The sequence below is a fragment of the Cyanistes caeruleus genome, chromosome 2 (genome assembly GCF_971803275.1).
Source record: "Cyanistes caeruleus chromosome 2, bCyaCae1.hap1.1, whole genome shotgun sequence".
NCBI classification, from domain to species: Eukaryota; Metazoa; Chordata; class Aves; order Passeriformes; family Paridae; genus Cyanistes; species Cyanistes caeruleus.
Genome location: NC_141702.1, coordinates 2,928,952 through 2,947,230, shown reverse-complemented (window position 1 = coordinate 2,947,230; position 18,279 = coordinate 2,928,952). Strand labels below are relative to the sequence as shown.

The 18,279-nt window shown below is 46.5% G+C and overlaps 1 protein-coding gene across 2 annotated transcripts in view; it reads right to left on the bottom strand.

The window, feature by feature from the left end:
* Window positions 1-18,279, bottom strand: part of MSRA (methionine sulfoxide reductase A) — a 238,834-nt gene continuing 220,555 nt past the window's right edge. For both annotated transcript variants that reach the window (XM_086875419.1, XM_086875421.1), the window contains exon 6: window positions 1-837. In XM_086875419.1, the coding sequence (XP_086731545.1) occupies window positions 673-837 (165 nt within the window). In that variant the 3' untranslated portion in view covers window positions 1-672. The remainder of the gene's footprint in view (window positions 838-18,279) is intronic.

The window sequence follows — 18,279 nt, the reverse complement described above, 5'->3', positions numbered from 1 at the left end:
TTTTCTTGTTCTGTCATTTATTGCAGAGCAGGAAACAAAACTGATTTCTTTTTTGTGTTTATTCACTTCTTGGAACAGTCAAAAAGAAGCATCACATTACAATTTTGACTTTTTCTGGCCAAAATAATTTCAGAGAATAGGCAATACAGGTGGTACTAAATGCCATGAAAGCGGAGTTGTGGTAGGAGAATCACTGATCTGGTCAATTCATCATTCCCAAAGACATCAGATTCCAGGGCTGTGACAGGTAAAGAACCCAACCACATCTCCAGAAGTCAAAGCTCTGGGAACACCAGGAAATTATTTAACCTAAGAAGATCAACAAGCCCAAAGGCGCTGGAAATGCGAAGCAGCTACGGGTGCAACCACCTCCTAATTCACCCTTTTAACAGCATTCCGAGGCAAACTTTCGGAAGTTTGGATCTCTTTCCACCTCTCCAGACAACAAGGAAACCCCGGGAGCTGCACAGAGCAAGAAGCTGCGACAGGACCAGTTCCTGCCTCTACTTTGGCTCTTGATGTCAACAAGCAGAAAACTTATGATTACGGAAAGCCTCCCCAGCAGATTCCCGAATCTTTATCCAGGGATGCTGGGGGAACATCCACCGGGGCTCCTGGGTGTGTTTTCCCAAGCTCTCTACAGTGAGGAGGAGGTGGTGGAGCGAGCACAGGCTATGTCCTGAGGCTGATGGGGCAGGAAACCCCCGTCCCGCCCAGGCCGCAGTAGCCGCCGGGATTCTTGCTGAGGTACTGCTGGTGATATTCCTCGGCGTAATAAAACTCGGGAGCCTCCCGGATCTCCGTGGTGATGGGGCCAAAGCCTCCCTTCGTCAACACCTGTCAGGAGAGACCATGGAAAGCCATTAGTGGTTTGCTGTGAATGGCATCAGGATTCCTCCCTGAAGGAGCCACAGGCGTCTCTCCGCGCGCGTTCCCGGCTCACCCCTGAAAGCTTTCCATCCCTGCCCTCGTGGTGTTCTGCTCGGAGACATTGTGGGCACAGAGAGGGAGTGAACCATCCCCTTTTAATGGCTCATTTGTTTAATCTGCCACACTTTTATTCTCTTTATTATTTTTTATTCTCTTTGTTAACCCGGGCAGTGATGTGGAGCCATCAGTGAAAGTGGAAAACAAAGGGAGAGCGCACTCGGATCCACCCTGGGGAGCTGCAGTGTCCGGGGACGTCCCCTGGAAGGTGCCTCGGCTACAAAACCCACCCCCAATGTCCTTGTCCAAGAAGAATTTCTGGGTGAAATTTCAACCCCAAGGATATCCTTGGGAAATCAGAGCATTTAGGCTTTTTTTTATTTTATTTTTTTTTCTTCTGCAGAGTCACTGCAAACTCATTCTTCAAAGAGAAAAGTTCCATCTTCACCAGAAAGTTTTAAGGCAAATTATGGCTCATTTTGGAAAGATTTGCCAATATGTGGACCAGGAGCAATAATCACTTGGCAGGAAGAGAAGATGGAATGTGGGTGGGGACTTTAAATTAGACTTTAATTGCTTTCTGATATCCTCTAACTGAATTTGGAACTCCTGAGAGGTTTCTGACAGGGGAAATTTCTTTTTAAGATGAATTGCTGTGACATTTTCCCCACTGCATTGTCCTTTCCTATGAAAACTGGTAAACACCAACATTTTGGAGCCAATTCTCTTCTCATTGGGGACATAACTTGTGCTCTGAAATCCGTGCTAAAACCTAATAAGAGCTTTAATTAATGTCAGAGTCCTGTTGCAAAGTGTAGTTATGAATACTGGATGTAGATAGAATTGATTGAAGGGTCAGCATGTAGGATTCCCATAAAAATATTTGTTACCTCATCGTAGTATTAAATATATGAAATACAAATAAAGGGAAATCATCACATGGAATCACAAAATGGTGAATCTGCCATCAGTCATCAACCCCATCCTCCATCATCATGATGGACTGAATGATAGCAGCCTTGATGGCAAAAAACATTGGTTGTGGAAGATCTTTGGAGATGGAGGTCCTCATTCCAATATTTTCCATCCTGTTAGAGAGTCCCTCCTAAGCCTAGGAGTTAGTAACACTCCTAAGCCTAGTTAAACCCAGTACTTTCATTCAAACCCAGTATTGTGGGTTTACTCATCCTGGACATGGAAAGGAAATCATTCCCTTCCTCCTTCATCTCCTGCATGGCTGGGGAGAGGCAAGGATGGCATGCAATGGAAATACTGGGTTTAAACAATGGGAGATGATCTGGGACAAAAAGTCTTCAAATCCACACTGGGATTTCCCAGATCCTGCCCCAGCACAGCCAAGCCCTGCCCACAGCCTGACAGCAGCTGCTGGGCTTTGGAGAGCATTACTCTGATTTAGTCCCACAGTTTCACTGTCTAAAGGACACATTCTGCTGTGTTCAGTCTTCAGTCAGGAATGAAGTGATAAGGTGGATACAAAATCCGTGACTGACCAGCCTGGAGAGCCCCAAGTTCCCAAACCTGCACTGGAATTCTCAGCACAGCTTTGGAAAGTGTTGAGTACACTAGGTTCCAAAGGAACCTAGCCTTATGTCCCCATGTAAAATCACCAGCCAGCTCTTCTCCATCTTTGGGACAGCCCTTGTCCCAAGGGAATCAGGTTATTCACCTGTCAGGCGTGTGAGTAAAGAAGATAAAACATGTGAAGGTTTGAACCACAACACCTCAACAGCACCAAACACAAAGAGGTGTCAACACAGCTCCTTTTACAAAGCACTATTTCACTTTCCAACCTTCCCAGCACAGAGAAGACACTTTGGAATGATCTTGACTGCTGAAAGATGGCACAAACTCTGCCATCGTGGGCATTACTCATTTACCTGCTGCTGCAAATGCAGTCAAAATTGGCCTCTCCCCCTTCCCTGAGTCATGAGGATGCTCATGCTGGAGGGGGAGAGATTTTTCCACTCTGCAAAACAGTGTTTGTTACAGATTTTTAACCTGGGACTTTTCCATCATTGGCCTCATTTTGTCAGTTAGGAAATCCATTCCATTCGATGAGGCACCACAAGAGGGCATAAACATCATTTATCCCTTCCCAGCCCATTCAAACCTGACTAAAGCAGAACCCAAGATGACTCCTTGTACTGCACTTTGGTCCTGCTGTCAGGAGCAGTGGGAACCCCAGGCTCTGACACCCTGCCAAATCCCACCTTGGAGATGTTTGGATTTTAAAGGGGAAATTATTTTTCTTGCACTGACAGTGTTGATGTGAAGATAAAAACATCACTGGGAGAGATGGGGATGTTCAGGATGTGCTGGCTCTGGCAGGTGTAAATCAGCCCACTCTGGATTGATTTCCTGCCACTGAGGCTGATATAATTTAATGGTAATCCTGTTCTCGAAGACTTTTTAGTCCTCTCTGCCTCAAAATTCCTAAGCCATCCAATGGCACCTCTCATTACCATGCTGCAATTAACCCTTGGGATTTTTAACTCAGTGCAGGAAATTTTTAGGGACCCATTGGATAACTTTCCCCTCCAATAATCCACTGCAATTCAAAGAGAATTTATTCCTTCAGAGGATTTCTGTGGCTTTTGTCATGGGAGAGATCAAAGCCCTGAAAGATTATCGACTCCAACTGTTAACCCAACACTACCAAGTCACTGCAACATCACAAGAAATCCTTTAGCTGATTATAATCCAGCCCAAAAATCCTGTCAGGTTCCACCAGGAAGGGGCCAAACCAAACCAGAACCCAAATCTCAGCCAGCTGCAGAGGGGACACAGCCATCCTGGGACACTGGAGAAGCACTGGAGTAGGAACAAGGAATCACAGAACCATTAAGGTTGGAAAAGACCTCCAGGATCATGGAGGTGACAAAGCCAGCACTGGGAACCTCAGCACTACAAGTTTTTCATCCAACCTGTACTTTCAGCATGTAAAAGACGTGTTTGGTGATTTTCCTAATTGACAGACTCTGAAATTTTATTAACTGTTGTTTCCTTTAAACTTCTGCCTGACCATTGATGACCAGAGTAGTCATCACTTCCTCTGTCACAAAACAATGGATCTCAGAATCCCAAACAGTTTGGGGTTTGAAGGGACCTTGAAGCTCATCCAGCTCCACCCCCTGCCATGGGCAGGGACACCTCCCACTATCCCAGGTTGCTCCAAGCCCCATCCAACCTGGCCTTGGACACTTCCAGGGATCCAGGGACAGCCACAGCTTCTCTGGACACCCTGTGCCAGGGCCTGCCCACCCTCACAGGGAAGAATTTCTTCCTAACATCCAATCCAAATCTACTTTCTTCCAGTTTGCAGCCATTCCCCCTTGTCCTGCCACTCCAGGCCCTCTCCATGTTTCCTGTAGGCCCCTTCAGGCACTGGAAAGCCCAAAAGTCACCCCAAAGCATCTCTTCCCCAGGCTGAACAACCCCAATTGTCACAGCCCTTCCTCACAGCAGAGATGCTTCATCCCTCTGATCATCTTGGTGGCCCCCTAATACAATTCCTTCTCCCCTCTCTCCATAGAAACCTGTATTTTACACCTAAATTCTGCCCATCCATGTCTCCAGCCTAATCCATAACCCAGGGCAGCCTTCTCACCCTTCCCTGCACCTCTCCCTGCTCTCCTTCCCCGCTGCACTCACCGGGGTGACTGGAATTCCACTGTGCTCAAGAGCCCCACGCATTTATTCAGCCCTGTACTTACATTTCCTCTTTCATTCCCCATCTCTTCCCCAGCAATTCTTTGCATTCCACTTGCCTTCCTGACCTCTGCTGAGCACGGAGCAGATGTTTCCAAAGCACCATCTGCAGTGACGCCAGAACCTCTTTCCCGGGCTAATTTAAACCCTCTCATTGTGCCTGCACTTGACTTTTATTGACATGGAATTTCAGCAGCTATTTTCTGTGGTATTGTCAGATTCTTCTGCAACTTTTTTGTAGCCGTGTCGACTTTGGTTCACCTGGAATAACTCCAAACCCTCAGCAGGTTTTGGTGCGTCACTGTTGCCTCCCTCCCTTTTTTCAGCCCTTTTGTGAGGATATTGAGCTGCACAGCTTCCCCAGACAGGATAATCTCTCTTCCCTGCAGAAACTGCACAGTTATTTTTACCTTTTATTTCCTATTTGTAACCAGTTCTTCACTCAGAAGAGCAACTTTCCTCTTATTTCACATGTGGCACCTCTTTATGCATCTGCTCTCTTCAAAAAAAACCTGTATTATGCGTGCAAGGCATGAGTCTCTCATGCTAAAGTCATTATAAATCTGACAAAAAGGCTTTAAAATTGGTTTTGCTAAATGAAACCGTTTAATTTTCGGAGCAGAGGCATTAGTAAAGCAGGGGAGTATTAATTGGCTTCAAGCATTTTGTGGCTTTTAATAAAAATGGCATCATCCTGTGTTTGATTCAATAGACACTTTATAAACCAGCTTGTACCAACATCCATCCACTCTGTCTCTTGTCCCAGTGAGTTGCACAAAGCTGCTGCATTTCTAAAGCCTTGAAAAATCAAGGATGATGCTGGAAGCACCACAGAGCATCCTGACACATGTGACAGCTTCTGTGCCATCACCCCAACAAACTCAAACAACAACCTCACCAAATAAAATCTGCTGGGCTCTCCCTTCATTGCAGTGTCTACTCAAAATTTCACACCAGCAGCAGCAATCCTGAATTTCAGCTCTTTTTCCAAAAGTTCTAAGAATTAAAGGAGCTGTGCTACGGAGGAGAAGACCTGCAGGAATTAGCTCTGTGAACTCTCTAGGGTGGGAGACTGTGGGCATCCTTGATTCCTGTGATATTTTTAACTGGAAAACAACTTAACTGACTTTGCCAGCTTTGGGGATTAGTTGCTGGCAGGTTTGGGAGCAGAAATTCAGCCCTACAGGCTCACTTGATCCAGAGGAACAAACTTGGGTCCAGAGGAATCAGCAATTACCAATGTTTTCTTTTCTTCTTCATTTATTTTCTCCTTCCCTTCCCTTCCCTCTCCTTTCTGTCAGTTCAGCCCACTCTGCTGTGTCATCAGTGATATATGATCTGAAATTGTTTCCTTTGTGCTGCCTTCAGTTGGCTGGAACAGCTCAGTTTGTCACACCGGGTCCAGTCTCCTCTATGTCACTTACTGATGTTGGCTTTCCCAGATTAATTGATGCCAGCAACCTCTACAAGCGCTGGAATGGGCTGAAATCCTGATTATCTGGTAAAATCTGCATTCCCAGCCTGTAGGTGTCCTGCTTTTGGAAATGATGTGTTTATGACAGGAAGAAGGACCATGCCAAGGGAAATGTGGCGACTGCTGAAGTCCAACCCCAGCTACCACAAGGACTGGGACAAGATATCCACATCCCCCTGTTTCCAGCTGCCTCTGCCCAGTGGATTCCATGGTATTGATGCATTTGATGGGTGGTGCTGGAATTGATTGGCAAATGCTTTTCACAGGGCTGTGGAGTTAATTCCACATAATTAGCTAATGCTCACACGGGGTCTGGAGAGCTGTGTCATTCCTGAGTATTATTTATACCCTTGCAGGGAAGCTGTCTGGTCTCAGAACTCTCTTTGCAGAATGCCTCTGGCAAACTGGGCAAGATCAAGACTGGGAATGAGGGAATCATGGGGGTATAAATTCTTCATCTTTCACAGAATGGGCACATGGATCTAAGAGAAAAGGTGAAATCCACAGACCCTACAGTGGGAGAGAAAAACAGCTTCTGTGGGACTAAATCTGAAGAAAAATGTCATAGAATCATGTAATGGTTTGGTTTGGGTTGGGAGGGACCTTTAAGGACCATCCAGATCATAGGCAGGGACACCTTCCACTATCCCAGGCTGATCCAAGCCCTGTCCAACCTGGCCTTGGACACTTCCAGGGATCCAGGGGCAGCCACAGCTTCTCTGGGTACCCTGTGCCAGGGCCTCACCTCCCTCACAAGGAACAATTCCTTCCCAATATCCCATCCATTCCTGTCCTCTGGCAGTAGGAAGCCATTCCCTGTGTCCTGTCCCTCCATCCCTTGTCCCCAGTCCCTCTCCAGCTCTCCTGGAGCCCCTTTAGGCCCTGCCAGGGGCTCTGAGCTCTCCCTGGATCCTTCTCTTCTCCAGCTGAGCACCCCCAGCTCTCCCAGCCTGGCTCCAGAGCAGAGGGGCTCCAGCCCTGGGAGCATTTCCTTGGCCTCCTCTGGACTCTCTCCAAGAGCTCCACATCCCTGTCATGCTGGGATCCTCAGAGCTGGACACAGAGCTCCAGGTGAGGAACACCAGAATGGAATCAGGTCCCTTGACCTGCTGGTCACACAGCTTCAGGTGCAGCTCAGGATACACCCCAGGGTTACCCATTCCCTGGCCAAAGAGGAGAAGTGCTGCTGCAGGAACCTGCAGGAATTTTTCCAGGGAATGCATCCTTCCATTCAGCACAGAGAAAATGCAGGTAAGAAGAAATAGGATAGAAAAAGAAGATGGTAGAAAATCTAAGCTGAAGAATGCTGGTTTTCATCCATAAAACTGCAACACTGACTTTGTCTGAGCTTTCCCCTGTGGACAAATCTCCCACACAATGGAACACGTCACTAGAGTGGAGTAAACTGATCCTGGCTGGAGACACATCTCCAGGAGCCTCAGGGAAAGCTGGGTGTGTGTATAAAGTGTGTTCCCTCTCTTTGAAGGCCTGCTCTCTCTCTGAAATGTTTCCCTCTTAACCACTTAGCTTGGAGCAGGTTGTTTGGTCCGTCCTCCCTGCCAGAGGGGAAGGAATTGCTGGGCTTGGATATCCATCAGTCCTGCCAAGGTAAATCGCAGTTGGATGATAGCCTGGTATTAACACAGCCCCAAGTGGTTGTGCTCAGAGGGTCTAGGGAGGACCAGGAGTGAAGTTAGGCTGATATTTCCTCCTGTTTTACCTCTGAGTGTAAAACCTGAGTGTTGCCCACAACAATGAGCTCTGCCAGCTGAAATCTCACATTTATCCAGCCAGATTTTGTGGCACCTTCTCCCACAATGGGAAAAGAGGAGCTTTGAATTTGTCCTAAATCATCTTAAACACAACTGACAGCAAAATAAAATCTGCAATTTTATTTTTTCCTGTTGGATGCAGATCCTGTGAACGTGCATAGGAAGGAAGTTGCATCCTGCTCTCCATCATATCCATCTAATTCTGGATTCAAAGCTTTTTTTTCTCCAGATACTGCCTGGTTTAACAGGATCAGCTTGACCCAGAGTCTTTACAAGCTTGACCTTCAGCGTGGAGCTTCCTGAACACCCATCCTGTTTTCTCCTGAGGGAAGAGAGATGAAAGTGGGGAATGGCACGGGCGGGCATTTAGGAGGTAGAGGGAGATAACATTAGCAAAGATAAAAGACATCTTGCTCCAGTAGCATCTGGGAGCTAATTAGGTGTTGAAGGAGCCATTGAGAGAGATGGAAATTCTGTTTGTCTGGCCAATTTTAACGCAGCCAAACAGCCTCTTACTGCACATCCTGCATGGATAATTGATGATGCCTAAGAAAACTCATGCCCATCCTGACTTCCAGTGATCTAAAGCTCAGATCTCTTCTGTGGCTGGAGACAGCAGAGTCTCCTCCCCTAATCACTCATCCATCACTCTCGTATTCCTGAAATAACAATGTCCAGGGCCAAGCTGGGATGGGGGAGACAACCCACACACAGAGCAGTGACACTCAGAGCAGAACTTTCCCCACTGGAGACCACAAGTGGTTTGGCCCTGGGTGACTCTGAGAAGCAAACTCAGGTCCAAAAATACTCTAAAATCAGGCAACTCCAGCTGTCTGTGGACAGAATAAAACCCTCCACATGTAAATACCGTGTCAACAAGACTTTCCCACCTCCATTAGCTCAGTTATCTCTGGATCATGTTTTGTTCCAAGTGCAGAGCAGCTTGTGGTGCTCCCTTGGGTGTGAGCCCTTGGCAATGAATGTAAGGCTCTGCAATTATTTTTTTATGCAGGGGAGCACAAATGAGGAAGTAAAAACATTCATTTGCCATATCAAACCCAGAGGGCTCAGGTCAGCTCTGCTGTTACACTGCCATCATTTTATTTTTCTCACTAGATTTACATCAAGTATTTCTTCCATGACATATAAGCGTGACAGTTTCCCAGGAACAAATATGAGTTTTCCAGAGAAACAATTTATCTTTACCTAAACTCATCCTGAAAAATCCAGAAATTATTTCTGTTGTGATTGGAGGGAAAAACTTCCAGACGGGAGACCATGCACACTAAAAGCATAAAATTTGCTATATTGGAATACATTAAATATCCTTGCACTGGAAATTGTTGGGAAAACTGTCATCCCTGCTGCTCATTTTGCCTCTAAAAACACAGTGGGATCTTCTCTTCAGGATCCCAAGATCACTGTTTTATAACCCTAGGTTATGAAGGGAAGGGAAGGGAAGGGAAGGGAAGGGAAGGGAAGGGAAGGGAAGGGAAGGGAAGGGAAGGGAAGGGAAGGGAAGGGAAGGGAAGGGAAGGGAAGGGAAGGGAAGGGAAGGGAAGGGAAGGGAAGGGAAGGGAAGGGAAGGGAAGGGAAGGGAAGGGAAGGGAAGGGAAGGGAAGGGAAGGGAAGGGAAGGGAAGGGAAGGGAAGGGAAGGGAAGGGAAGGGAAGGGAAGGGAAGGGAAGGGAAGGGAAGGGAAGGGAAGGGAAGGGAAGGGAAGGGAAGGGAAGGGAAGGGAAGGGAAGGGAAGGGAAGGGAAGGGAAGGGAAGGGAAGGGAAGGGAAGGGAAGGGAAGGGAAGGGAAGGGAAGGGAAGGGAAGGGAAGGGAAGGGAAGGGAAGGGAAGGGAAGGGAAGGGAAGGGAAGGGAAGGGAAGGGAAGGGAAGGGAAGGGAAGGGAAGGGAAGGGAAGGGAAGGGAAGGGAAGGGAAGGGAAGGGAAGGGAAGGGAAGGGAAGGGAAGGGAAGGGAAGAAATCAACACCACATTTTTCTGGTTTTTTGGATATTGTCCTTTTTTTCCCTCCATGAAGATGCCTTCTCCAAACATCTTAAATTCCTCTATGGCTGCCCTCTCTACAGTTCATCAAACAGCGAAGAGATGGATCCAGCATGAGACTGATCCAAACACCACAACACTGCACATTAGATGGAACAGAAAATCGAGGTCCTTCCCCCAGGGGGTATAAAACAGGGGGCACATCCCAGTGCTGGATCTCAAGGGTCAGTGCAGCTGCAGCTCTGTAAAATTTCCAAACAAAAATTCCACTCTGGTTTAAAACAGAACTCAAATTCTTCTGTGCCCCCAGTGTGTGTTGTCAGGCAGTTGCTGCATTTCCAGCCTAGGTCCTTCTGACCTTTCTGTCCAGCCTATTTCAGTGGAATATTTGCTGGATTTTTAATCCATGTATCAGATCAGAGAGAGGCCGAATACTTTAAAGCAATTTGGATCCTTCAGGATGACAAATTGTTTCTGTTATCGAATATATGCATAATTACTACTAAAATTATATTTGAAATGGCTACCAGGCAATACAATTTTAGCCCATTCCAAGGACTGAAAAGTCAAGAGAAAATGAACAGAGCATGTTTTAATCAGAAGATAAGTAGTTTTTCAGCCACTATAAATAGAAAAGGCTGGAAGAACCCATCCAACAAGCAGGAGAAAGTGTGAGGAGGGTAAAATTCCACAGTGTTTTGGCTTTGGACTTCAGAAGGTAGTGAGTATGAGATAGTGTGAAATACAAAGAAGTCTTTGTTGTTTACATCTGAAGTTTAAAAGTGGCACAGTGTGAATAAACAAAGGATGTTCCATGAAACGCTGCAGCAGGGATGCACTCGCTCCGTTGGAGCTCCGCGTAAACAGAGGCATCGCCTCCGTGCTTTAAAAAGAGAGGGAGGTAAACTTGAAAGCGTTGCCTTCCAGAAAATCTCATTTACCCGGATCCTCAGGCTTTTAAGTGGTAGAAAAAACACACACAAGCTTAATAAGACCAAGATCTGGATCATTTAGCATTTGCTTTCAGGTTGGTTAAGCTCCTTCCTAACGATAACAGTGCACATGCTCTGCAAAACCTGAATTAGCTGTTCCTTATCTTCCTGGGGAAAATAAGTTTTGCTCTCAAGAACTGGGATAATATCAAGCAATTTCTTTTCTGGCAGACAATAAAGAATACTGCCTTGATAGTTTCATGAGTTAACTGATGGTTTTCCAGGAGGGTGCAGAGGATAATTGGTAAGGACAGAATCTAAAGATACCCAGATTCGGTTTGATATTCACGATATTTCCTGTTGAGCTGTTACATAGCATTGAACTTGATCCATAGGATCTTGGAATCATGGAATGGTTTGGAGTTGGAAGGGACCTTTAAATCCATCCAGTCCCAACCCCTGCCATGGGCAGAGACACCTTCCATCATCCCAGGTTGCTCCAAGCCCTGCCCAGCCTGGCCTTGGACACTTCCAGGGATCCAGGGACAGCCACAGCTTCTCTGGGCACTCTGTGCCAGGGCCTCCCCACCCTCACAGGGAACAATTCCTTCCCAATATCCCATCCATCCCTGCCCTCTGGCAGTGGGAAGCCATTCCCTGTGTCCTGTCCCTCCAGGCCCTTGTACAAAGTCTGTCTCCAGATTTCTTCCTGCCTCCCTTCAGGTACCGGGAAGCCACAATTAGGTCACCCCAAGGCTTCTCTCTTCCAGGCTGAACAATCCCAGTTCTCCCAGCCTTTCCTCACAAGAGAGATGCTCCATCCCTCTGATCAACTTGGTGGCTTCAGGTTAGTTATGGTATCTGTATAGATCTTCCAATGCAAAAGTCTCACCTTATTTGACAAATCTGATAAAACTTGATTTTGATTCAAAACATTTTCAGCTATTCCTGTGATGTAGGAAAAGGGTAACTTCTGATGAAGTTAAAAATAAAAGAGGATAACTTTTGATGAAGTTAAAAATAAAATTGCAATGATTTGCCCCTTATCCTGTCCCTCCAGACCCTTATCCCAAGTCCCTCTCCAGCTCTCCTGGAGTCCCTTTAGGCTCTGGAAGATCTCCCTGGATCCTTCTCTTCTCCAGGCTGGACACTCCCAGCTCTCCCAGTCTGAAAATGATTTAATACAACCCCCCTTCTTATACAATTGTGAAAATTGGTGCAGCAAAACCATTTTACCAGAGGATGAGGAAAATGTGCACTTGTGTGGAACATCAGCTGCAAACCCAGCACCGTTTCACAGCTGCCAAAAGTGCTGAGAGTTCAGCAACAAGGGTGAAAATAAAAATGCTTCATAAGGAAACAGGGTAAATCCTACAGCTTCAGCTCCTTGCCACACCATCCCTACTCCTTCTGGACACAACAGAGAGTAACTGTGTGCACGGGGCACCTGTAATCACAGAATCACAGAATAGTTTGGGTTAGAAAGGCTCTTAAAGCACATCTAGTTCCAACCCCAAAACTTTATTTTAACTGTCCCTACCTTGTATGAGCAGTAGGTTTCTTTCTCAAGATTCTCGATCAGCTCTAGTGATTTTTTTTTTTTTATTAAAGGGGTGGACCTTAAGCTTCCAGAAAAGTATCAGTGAAAGAAACCTCCAGAGCTTCTTTAGCTTTTCCACCTGCCCCAAGCTCTGCCTGCTTGCTGGAGGGATCCTGGAAGAGTTTAGGTACAAACAATTCTGATATATATGATTATGATTATATATGATTAGTGGCCCTCAACACACCCCACAGGGGCTGAGATTTGAGTGAGACTTACAGTCAACAGGTTAATTTCTCAAGAAGCTTAGAAAATACAAGACCCTTTTGGATTCAGGGTCAAATTCTTCTCGTTGTATAAACCACCCACCACCACTGGAATGGATTTATACGTCTGGAAAGGAGATTTGAATTTGGCCATTAGTAAAACAAAATACCGAGCTGATTGAGGCTGGAGAGGAAGCAAAGAAAATGCAGGGAATGCACTTTACATTTCAGAGAGAACCTGGCATTTGCAGCACATCATCTTCCTGCCAGCTACAGAACAGCAGTGACTTGGCAGAGGCTCCATGGCCAGATGTCACCCTCATCTGGTTCTCTTGGCTCAGGCTGCTCCTTTGAAATGAGCAGCAAAGCAGGGCGAGGACGGCTCTGCCTGGTGCTCCCTGCACAAGGAATAGAAGGAGGAAAAGTTCCCCAGTTCCCCAAACCTGGCATTGCTTTGCACCATTTTGACAAATTCACAGCCCTCACCAGGCAGAGTCTGGGAGGTGGAAGCAGAGTCAAGAACCAAAGGGATTTGTTTGACAGCTGCCTCTCTCTGAGTGATGGATACAGCACAAATCCTCTCCGGGTGCTTTCTCTGCAGCTTCAAACACTTCAGCACTCAGAGCCCTGGTGCATTTCCCAGGATAAAACCCTGCACTTGGATTTCTTTGTTTAAAGCCATTGCTGTGTTTCTTTGCCACTGCACCTTCTTAACTGGTTCTTTTATTTAAAGAGGGTGATCCTTGAAATGAGATGATCCTTAAGATCCCTTCCAACACATCCCATGATTTTCTGATTTCTGCTTTTCTGTTATATTACCACAACCAAGAGCAAGGAGAAAAACATCAGGGAAAACATTCCCCACCTAACACCTGCCTGTTTTGGAGTTGTTATTTAGGCAATTAAGGATTTATGATAAATATGAAGGGACACAGCCTAACACCACATGTTCCTCCTAAAACACCTTCAGATACATCAGGAGTTCTGAACTAATGGCCAAATATCTGTGGGGTTTTGACATGGCACCAAAGTCCCCAAATGCCTTGAGACCCAGGGAACAAAGGAGACAGGCACAGACCATCCTGGCTAAACCCCTCATGTGAGTGACCTTCCCTCAGAAGGAGAATTCCTTTTGAAGCCCAACACCTGATAACACGTGTGTGTTTGTATACACATCAATATGTGTGATAAGAAGGCTGCTCCGTGGCAGAACCTGCCAACAAACCCATTTTTTGTCACCATCTGCTAGGAAGAGAGCGAGCACCTGTTAGGAGCAGCTGCCTGAATGCAGAATGTAGGTAAGAGAGAGGAAAATCAGTTTCATTTTGGACTTGGCCTGCTGCAGGTAGCACATGGCTCCCACCACCGAGGATGCCAAGTGGTCCTTTTTTAAGTTTGTCCTAATTAAGAGCTTTATGAAACCTCCAAATTGTTCATTTATATAGGGTGTTACACCAAGTAAAAGAAGTGATGGTGTCCCCTGAAACACCACTTCCACTGGGGTCTCTGCCCTGTCCCCCGCCTGTTTCCTTCTTGGAAGCCAAAGGAGCATTTGGAGGAGCCGCGCATGGCTCGGTGCCTCTCCTGGCACGGCAGCTGCCCCAGGACGTGCTGCTCTGAGGAATCCCAGCATTAGCAACACCCCTTGACTCCTTCCTTTGGAGAACAACTGCTTCCCTTTGGCTGCCTCCTTGTGTTCATCTCTGTGGGGGTCCTGGGAGGGATTTTGGAAGGAATGGGGACACTCGGTCCAGGTGCTTGCTGTGATCAAGGCACCAGCAGCTGCCAGCCCTGCCATGCTGTCCTTTCTCCAGGGGGAGCAACGGGGCTGCCACCACCCAGAGAACTTGGAGTGGGCAGGAAAAACACATGAAAGGATTTCCCACCCTGGTCCAAGCGACAGATCCAGGTTCACAAGTCAGCGTGGCCTCTCCCACCGTGCCTGACACCATGGATGGTCTCAAATCTGCTGCCCTTAATCCCCACTTATGGCATCTGTGCATCCATGGAAGGAATGAGGTCATCCAGTTTGTTCTTCCCCAACCTCTCGAGCATGGGCTGTTCCTCATTTTCCTCAGCAAGCCATGCCTTGTGTCCCATGGCTGACCTGTCCTGCACGGCCCGTGTGACACAGCCGCTCACAGAGACAGCACCAGCACCTGCCCAGCCCTAGCTATGAAAGGGCTTTTGGTCCTAAAAATCAGCCATCCTGCAGGGAATCATCCTCATCCCCTTCACCACACAGCCCTACATCTAAATCACTTGGGGAGGAACAACAGGACTACGAGGAGCTCCCGTCTCCAGTCACAGCAACAGGATCAATGCCCATCAATGGATGGGCTTGTCTTGCAGAGGGAATATTTGAAATGGGCACCAAGATTTGGGAGCCCTTTCAGGTCCAAACATCTTCACATTTTTCTCATTTCCCTGCTTCCTCATTTTATCTTCCATTTCTTGCCTTCCCAACTATTTATGTCCATCTTCTGGTCTAGCCCGTGTCACAATCCCTTGTTATGAGGAGAATAAATATTTTTTTATAAATTGTCTGTCTGACCCATTGGACCCAGGAAATTTGTATTTTCTTAAATGGCAGCAGAGGATTGGTGGGACTGTCACAGCCTGTGAAAATCCAGAGGCTCGTGCACACAGGCAGTGCCTTGAGGAACAAGGGATATTCCCAAAGTGCTTTTGAGGTTCCAAGCTCTGTGATGTGCTTTACAGTTCAGCTGGATCAAATACTGATCCCAAAAAAAACCACCCAACCCTGATTTCCAGGTGTGAAAACAACAGTTCAGCTGGAGCAAATGCTGATTCAAAAAAAAAACAAAACAAAAACCCAACCCTGATTTCTGGATGGGAAAACACCCATCCAGCTTCAGAGCAAGTGCACGAGGCTGAGGGAGAAATCCCATTTCTCCAGCTTGCAAAGGAGTAAATCTGCTCTTGCAGCAGTGAAACCCAGATAAATCACACAAAGCCATCCCAGAGTCCCTTCTCCCTGCAAAGCTGCACTTCCAGCCGTGTGGTTTAGCACAGATCCGCCGGTCAAGCAGGAATTCTTTTTCCTGACGCAGATTTCTCCCTGTGAGCACATCTGTAAGCACACAGATCCCTGCCTCCTGGGACAGGCCTAATGGGCTCTGCATCCCTCTGCCTCACTTCTTTGGGAAGTGCTGGCTCTGCAGTGGGAGGGCTGAAGAGGGGCTTGCAAAGAGGGATGGTTTTTCATCCTGAATTTAAATGTACAGAGACTGTGAGATGTTACTGCTGAGAGAAACGACAACAGGGGGCTCAGGAGCCTCAGACTGAGGAGTCAGTGACATAAAAGCATCTAAGGACAGGATGAGCTCGCTAAATAATGTCACCCTCCACCCCCAAAATTGGTCATGTACTTCCTGAAGAGCTTCTGCTCCCCACCAGCCAAAGGGCAGCGATGCAGGAACACGGAGAGGGCAGCTCTGGATGTCCCAGCTCTTTTCAGCATGTTTGGTGGTGAGGAATCTCCTCCTGGTTCATATCCTGTGATTCCCTGATGAATTTGGGATGTCTGAGAAAGGCAGGGATATTGAACAGCTCAGTGCTGACTTTGCATGCAGAAAAGAGAAGGGGAAGAAGCTGGAGTTTGGAGCAGCTATGGATCATGAGAGCAGAAATCAGGTGTCTGTGCCTAGGAGGAAAAGTATCCCACCAGGAAAGCTTCCCCCCAGAAGAAACATGGGATTAATCCACCCCTGAGAGCAGCCCAGGTGCCAGTGAAGTTCTGCTACAAAGCAACCCCCCCACCTTGGAACATTCTGAAATATTAAAATATTGAAATTCTCCATATTTTTACCACCAGCACATGCTCTGATGAAGAATCTCAAATCAGGAAGAGCTCAGTCTTAGAAACTATCTGGTGAAAAATCCAAACTCTCCTGACTTCAGGAAAAGGAAAAAAAAAAAAAAAGAAAGAAAAAAAAAGAAAAAAATCCAGCTACTGAAAGGGAAAAAAGGAGGAAAAAAAAAAAAAAAAAAAAAAAAAAGAGAAAAGAAAAAGGCTTGTTCATGCTGTTACAGTTTAGGAACTGCTGGCATCCCTGTCTCCGAGAGGAAGGGATGGGGAGCTGACTGCTCAGCAGCTGAGAACGTGTGTTCTGGAAGCAGCTCCTGGAGCAGATGGTGCAATGATTACTGCCAGTAAATGTTAGAGCCCTCTTTTCCTTTTTTTTTTTTTTTATAACTAGAATTCTGAACAACAGGGGAAAAATAATTACAAAGAACACATGAAAGCAGCTTGATTTCCTTTCTTTTTCCCCTCTCTGAGTGTGTCTTTCTCCTTCTCTAATACCTGACGCTGCAGAAGGGGATGTTCCCTGGGATTGCTGGGATGATGGAATCCATCATCAAGTATTTTGTTCTGGGGAGTTTGACACGGCCCCTGTGCTCTGAGCTGTGTTCCCTGGGAAAGGAGGAGCTGCAGGATCATGGGCTGTGGATGGGATGCTGAAAACAGGGGAAAGAAGGGATGCAGCTGTGTATAATGAATGGAAGGTGTCCCTGCCCGTGGCAGGGATTGGAATTGGAGGTCTTGGAGGTCCCTTCCAATCCAAACCATGCTGGGATACTCTGATTCCACGATTTAAATAGTCACCCTGCTGGCTTGTGGGGTCCTTAGACCAAGAAATGGGAATTACTTTTCCCTTTCTTCACCAGGGTCTGGCTCCCCTGGCCCCATCTCCCCTCCAATGTCTCTGAGTAGCCCTAATTTCCTCTCTTGTTTCCCCCATTTCCTCTCTTGTTCCCTCCTCTTTGTCCCAAAATTCTCTTCCTTTCCCCTTTAAAATTTTATTTTTTTCATCTTTTTGCCTTCTAGCAGGGCAGCTTATCCAACCTAAATGCTGGAACTTTAAAATTGGGCTCTAAACCCCCAGGAGAACCTGGCTCCCAAATTTTTAAAGAGCAAACATCAGCCAGGATGGGAAAGGAGCATCCCTGTCTTCTTGGAAAACACACTGTGGTGCAGGAGCAGGCTCAGCCAGAGCAGCACAGCACATCCCCTGCAGCATCTCCTGAGGGCTTCAGCTTCTAAATGCTGTGACATCTCTCCCAAATGTGTCTTGTTTTTTTTGATTTTTGAATTTTTTTAATGTCTTTAAATTAAGAAAAGCCAGGGAAATTTCCACAGGGAGATTAAAAAAAAAAAAAAAAAAAAAAAAGCAGGATATGTGTAAAAACGCCTCCTTCCTGAAATTCAGATCCCTGCTCTGCAGTGGGGAGGTACTAAAGCTCCTCATAGACAGGTTGGGAGAAATATTTTAGTGTTGAAAACAACATGTTTTTCTCCAGCTTCCTGCTCCCAAGAATTTTGGCTGGAACTTTAAAAATATCCGTCTGAGGAGGCAGAAAACTGGCACAAAAATGTCACATCACCCCCCCCCAAATTAATGTTTGCTGAAGTATCAATCAGCTGAGGGAAAAGACTTGTGAGAGGAACTGTCAGACATCCCTAAAATGGGGAGCATCCAGCTCCACTGGCAAGACTGAGGTGCCAGAATTCCTCACTGTGATTCCAGGTCAAAGCAAATCACATTTTCAATTAGAAGACTGAGGTTCCTTTGTGACCATATAGGAAAAGGAATGGTCAACATCTACTAAATTATCGA